The 6,646-nt window shown below is 32.5% G+C and overlaps 1 protein-coding gene across 1 annotated transcript; it reads left to right on the forward strand.

Annotated features, from left to right (window-relative positions):
- The first annotated feature begins 1,254 nt into the window (after positions 1–1,254).
- On the forward strand, positions 1,255–2,456 carry LOC105794948 (cyclin-U1-1). The gene is made up of 2 exons (XM_012624356.2): positions 1,255–1,856; positions 1,938–2,456. Exons 1-2 carry the CDS (start codon positions 1,420–1,422, stop codon positions 2,170–2,172), a joined length of 672 nt encoding a protein of 223 aa, XP_012479810.1. The 5' UTR covers positions 1,255–1,419; the 3' UTR covers positions 2,173–2,456.
- The last annotated feature ends 4,190 nt before the right edge of the window (positions 2,457–6,646 follow it).

The raw sequence follows: 6,646 nt of genomic DNA on the forward strand, positions 1-6,646 counted from the left end.
CTTATTTATGTATCTATACTATATATTATAAAAATATTATGCTTATTCGTAAAAAGAAAAGTATTATACTTTCTTTTATCATAACTTAATTATAATAAAAAAACTTTATAAAGTTATGACAAAAATATATTATTCACAAAAGGTTATGAAAACTATTCGGCATTTCATAGAAATTTATAAAGATTATATATTATACATTTTATATTATTTTTACTTAATTTATATATTATAAAAGGTTGTAATTTAACATAATTCTTTCTCCAAATTAAGTTTGTATAAGTTTTTATTATTAAAACTATAGACTAATTGCATCATGAACCCAAATATGGTATGATATCATTTGAGAGAATGGAGTTGAACACAAGCACCAAAAACGGCTCGCGAACTCTTTAATTTGAGACAATCAAGGCTCCAAAATGTGGTTAGAGGACATTTATTGTTCTAAATAAAATTTCTCATACTAACAACATCACTTTAGTATAACATAAAAAAACATAAGGTTAGATCGTATTAGCATGTTGCATATTTCATAGTTTCATTTATAGGTGGATCTGGGATGATTCATACTTCAAAAAGTAAATATAAGAAAGAGATCTTGATAATCTTAATGATACATATTCAGATGATAATGATGATAAACTCGATCAAGAACCAGCATTCAACGAAATGAGCTTATATTAAATATTAAAGAGGGATAACTTAACAAATATGGAGCACTAGAACAATTAGATAAAATTTCATATGATCTTTGTTGTTCTTGTTATTTTTATTAGTAGTCTTATTATCAACTATTTTTGGACTAACATAATATACAAGATGATTTGATTTTCATTTTTGTTACTTGTTTAGAATTTATTTTATCGTGCTAATAATTTTTATAGTATTTAATATTTTAAAATATAAAATTATGTAAACATGGCATAAAAAATTACAATATAATTACACTCTATCAACTAAATATATCTAAAAAATTATAATTTTTATAATTATAAAAAATGTAATAATTACTCTTTTGTGTATAAATAAACCCTAAGAAAATGGAATTACAATTTACAAGGGCAAGAAGAAGGCTCGCAATCCGAGCCAAACTGGCTGCCGTCTCCCCACCAAACATTCAATCCAACGAATTGTTGCTATCCGATTAAACCCAATCCCTTCCCATCCCATCCACTCGTGGGACCGCATTGCATCTAACGCCTCAAACTCTCTCCGGCGCACCTAGCCAGACAACCCTTACATCTCCTCCGTCCAAATTACAACCTAAGTCCCCCCACTCGCTTACCTTAATAACATCAAAAACCCATGACAAAACTAGCTATACCCATCTCCTATGCCACATTAGTCAGCCAAATAGATAGGCTCATAAGTCTTAGCCACCCAAATATCTCCAACACTTTCCTTCTTCACACAATGGACTAAATGTTAGCCACCGGCGACTACCCCACCCACCCAATCCGGCAACCGGATCCAATCCAAGCCGACACAACACCAACACCAAGAGTCCTCACCATAATTTCCTCGGTTTTAGAAAAGTTAGTGGCCCGAAACGACAAGCTCGTTGAGGTCCTAACCGAGCAGCCAGATGGATTGAACTTGGACCGCAATGGTACCATCTCTGCTCCTCTTGGTAAAAGCTTGAACGCGTTTCATGGCGTTAGGGCTCCAAATATAAGCATACCAAACTACTTGGAGAGGATCTATAAGTACACAAACTGCAGCCCTTCATGCTTTGTGTTGGGATACGTTTATATAGACAGATTGGCCCATAAGCATCCCGATTCACTCCTCATATCCTTGAACGTGCACCGATTGCTAGTCACCTGTGTCATGGTTGCTTCTAAGGTTCTTGATGATGTGTAAGTGCCTTCTTCGACAACCCTTTACCTATTTTTGTTTCTTTTTTTTTTTAAAGGATTCTTGGATTTTTGCTAATTCAGGCACTATAACAATGCGTTCTATGCTCGGGTAGGAGGAGTGAGCAATGCTGAGCTGAACAGGCTAGAATTAGAACTGCTTTTCCTTTTGGATTTTGGAGTGGCGGTGAGCTCACAGGTTTTTGAGACCTATTGTTTCCACTTGGAACAGGAGATGTTAATTAATGGCGTTGATCAGAAAGTTGAAAGGGTGATAAGCCCCGTTGCTGTTGATGAGATTGTGACTGACATCGGTTGATTGTTTCGCCGTCTCTCAAGCCATGGGATTGGCCCCGAGTTCCTCTCTCTCTCTCTCTCTCTCTCTCGTCTTAAAATGGGGTCTCATTATTATTAACTTTGTTTTTTTAACCAAAAAAAGGAAATAGAGAAAAGGAAAAAGAGTACAATGGCTTTCATTTATTGTTTGTTATTGACTATCGAACTATTGTTTGGAACTATTTATGCCTAAGCTTTTGTAATGTGATCAAATTTAGTCATTACTTGAATTATTTATCAAAATTTAAAATTTTAATTTTGGTTTAAGTGATAGCAGTTAAATATGTTAGATCAATTTTTGTATTATATTCAAGTTATGTATTTAATTCATGTTCTTCAATTTACTCATTTTAGTTGCTATAGCTTCGAATTTCGATATTTCAATCTTGACTTAAAATATTAGTTGTTAAATCCATTAACTAAAATGGTGTGCCTTTTTGTGAGTATCATGTGAAAATATCAAGATGATAGATATTACATATATGATAATATATTTGTTATATAAGATTTTGTAAATAACATAATTTAACGGCTATTATTTGGTCAAGACTAAAATTTCAAAACTCAAAAGTTGCAGAGACTAAATCCATAACTTATATATAATACAAGAACTAATAATAGCGGAATCTGAGTTTTTTTATTTATTAAGAAAAGTGATTATTTCATCAAAACAACGTAATGCTATGAAAATAAACTATGTAATTGGCCTTAAAATTAGCTAATTTATTTGCCTCCCGAAAAACATGCTTGAACTGCACAAACCATTGTTTTCTATAGCATTCTTTGACTCTCTTTACTAAGGTTATGGTGTTGCCTTCCTCGTTATATTTTTACAACATTTTAACTACATTTGAATTATCACATTCTACCTATTCTGTAATATCTCTCACCTGACCCCGTTGTTGAAATCGAATTATAGAATGCTACAACACAAAACAAAACAGTTATAAACAGTTAACTGTAAAAAAAATACAAATATTTTAATCAGTTCAATCATTAAATACCATCTAAAACTTTTTCTGAGTCTTATATGAGCTTACTTGAGATCTTGAGTTGACCCAAGGACATTCTAGGATCAAATTGTAATATTATCAAAATTTGAAGGTAATCATGCAAAATAGGGGTCACATGGCCATATGTCCAGATCGTGTAACTCTCTGAAGCTATGTGAACCAAAATATAAAAATTTCATCAAAAGTCACACGACCGTGTGATTGAGCCGTGTAGCAAACTGAGACAGTATGAAAAACTAGGTGACCAAAACTACAATACTCACACGGGCATGTGACTAACCTGTTTAACAATCGGGAACCGTGTGATTCTACATCTACCTATTTTTTAGAGAGCACATGGACGTGTATCAGCCTGTATGGTGTAAAAATAGGTAAATTGTTGATTGTTTCAAACCATTTTCCAAAGGTAACTTCAAAACACATTTTGGTAATTTATAACATGCTCAAAACATCTCAAAACCAAGCCCAAATCAACTTCCTGACAAACTAAACAATATGCCACAATAGCACAATCACATGAATCAAATCAAATCTTTTCAAGCATGTTACTACATTCCATATCATTCTTAAGCTTCAATGTTACCTTTCTCACAACGCTTTTGTTGAAGAATGATATCTTGAGGATCACACCCAAGTCCTCAACTTTTTGAAACCTTAAAAAAACTACTTATGTGATTAACTAACAAGTCATTTGTATTAGGAGAATAATAAACGTTAGTCTTTTGTGCATTGATCTTGTGCCCTGAAAATAAGACTAAAGTCTTGCTTAACGGCTACTTTATAGGAAAGAACTAGGTTATCGGCAAAGAATAGGTATAATAGAGGAGGTCCATCCTTACTCAATTTAACCGGTTCTTTTTGTAGGACAACTTTATTAGTGCTTTAACTAAGTCTTTCCATTTCTATCACAAAAAGGTACGAGGAAAGGGGACCTCCTCGTTGAATTCCTCTCGAAGGTTTAAATTCAACTAAAAGGGACTCATTCCAAAGAATCGGCATTGTTGAAGTTGAAATGCAATGCATGATAATACGAGTTAAATTATAAGGAGCACCTACATCTAAGAGTGAATCTTCTAGAACGACTTTGATCGCCATCCACCTAACTTTCCCCTTGTAAGTGTTTAGAATGGAAGCTCACTTGGTTCGGTGCAACTAGTAATGGCGTAAGTTGCTTCAATATATTAATAGTTGTTTTTGTTACCGCTTTATAGAGAATTAAGCACAAACTAGTAGACCTAAAATGGGAGAAATTTTCAAGCCCATTTGTTTTTTCTGATCAAGCCAGTCAAAGTTTTATTCAACTTAGGATCCAGAGTACCTCTTTTAAAGACATTCACCATACTACAAATATCATCAGCCATAATGTCCCATTGGCTTTGAAAAAATTGAGTATGAAACCCATGAATGGTCGTAGCTTTTGATGGAGTCATATCAAATAATTCCTTTTCCACTTCCTCATTCAATACCTCATTTTGTAAAAACTCAATCATGCTTTCCTCAAGTAATGAACACCTACCATATAACCAGAAAGCCCCATGAACAGAGCCCTTTTACCATGGAAGTAGTTGATAGTTTGTCTTTCAACACCTCATCTTCAAAGCACCATTCATCGCCCTCTAATTTCAAAGCATATATTTTGTTTTGTTTCCTCTTAGCAAGAGTCTTAATAAGGACATACTTTATGTTACGGTCCCCTTCGATGAGCCATTCACATCCTGATTTATGTTGCCAAATGAGCTAATCCAAGTCTAAAATCTTCTCAAGCTCCACCCTAAAGTCCCCTTCAAGTTCAAGTTTTCGTGATCTCTTTCTTTCCAAAGCCGCTTGGATGCCTTTTAAGTTGTGCCATGACAATCCTTTTACAAGTCAAAATATTCCCAAACACTTTATGTTTCCAATCTTTAACCGCTGCCACAAGACATGTAACATTCTTTATAACAAGCTCACCGAATGAAATCAAGAAGGCTTATTAGTAGTCTACAGTTCATCATCACCAACCTTGAGGAGCAAAGGTTTATGGCTAGGGGCCGCACTAAAGGGGGTTGGTAGTGCCTTGGACCCCATTGATTTATAATTGCCTCCCTAGGCCTTTAAATTTTGGTAAATTTTAATTAATAAATAGTAAAATTTTTATTCCCACTCCCCCACCAAGATTTTTTAGTTCTATTCTGTTACCCTCACTATAAAATTCTTGGATTTGCCCTAGTTTATGATATGGAGTAATGGTTGAAGTTTTCGTCCACCTAAATGGCACATGTTCAAACCTTGTTATCCACTCTCTCACCCTATTACAAAGATAATAAAAAAAAGAGACGAATTATTATATTAACTAATAGTTTATATAAAAGAAATTTAAGTCATTCAACTAAATTGGTGTCATACGTACGTATAAATAATATAAAATGTCTTAAATTTTATCAATTTATTTAATTAAGTTTGTATATTTTATCGCACTCAAATAATCATGGTTTTCAGAATTGAACTGAACCGACTAGTTAAACTAAGCATTGGAGGTCCAGTTGGTTCAACAGACACTATAAAACCAAAGAAAGGTTGAACTAGTAAAAAATTGGTCAAACCAAGTAAAAAATCAATTAAAATTGTTTGAATCAGGTTTAAACTAGTTTAAATATTTAATTTTTTTGTTATAATTTATAATCTTTATAATTTAAAATCCTTAAACTTCTCTGAATAAATCAATTAAGCCCTTAATTTTTTACCCAATTGAACCCTTAACTTGTAAAAATACACCCAAATAACCCTTTAATCATTAACTTTAACAAAAGTTGTTAACTTTGACAGTTTTTTTTGGGTATTTTATGAAAAATTTTCTTTAATTTTTGAAAATTTAATAAATTATTATAAAATTATTCATATTAAAAAATTAAAATTGTAAAATTATACAAACTATAAAAAATCGTTAACATTTATATTTTTATATAATTTGCATTACGACATCTGGGATTAAATAATTTCTTCTTACTTTATGTTTTTTAGTGTATTTCATGAAATGCAAATTACTACTTTACCATGTCGTAATAAACTATGGAGTCGAGGAAGATGACAGAATTCTTGATTCTAATGCAACTGACGAGATGCCATCTTGCTTCCAGTGGGATCACAATATTGCTGCCAAAGTCACAAAATTCAGTGTCACGTTCGAGATATAGGCACTTGCCTTCACTATAATATCTCATGGAGGAATTTAAATCTATTGAAAGGATGATGGTTGAGTAGGCTATTCTCCAGTCAGAGAAGGGATCCATGCTTGAGTTAAGGGTAGAACTATAATCAAGTGAAAAATGTTATAATTTCTAATAATTTTTAAACATTTTTTAAATAAATTTAATATTCTTTTACATTTTTCAAAATTGGGTAAACTACAAAAAATAGTCACTTTTGTTTGCCTCATATAACATTTTAGTCATTTATGTTTGAAATGTT

Source organism: Gossypium raimondii, chromosome 3, assembly GCF_025698545.1.
Source record: "Gossypium raimondii isolate GPD5lz chromosome 3, ASM2569854v1, whole genome shotgun sequence".
NCBI classification, from domain to species: Eukaryota; Viridiplantae; Streptophyta; class Magnoliopsida; order Malvales; family Malvaceae; genus Gossypium; species Gossypium raimondii.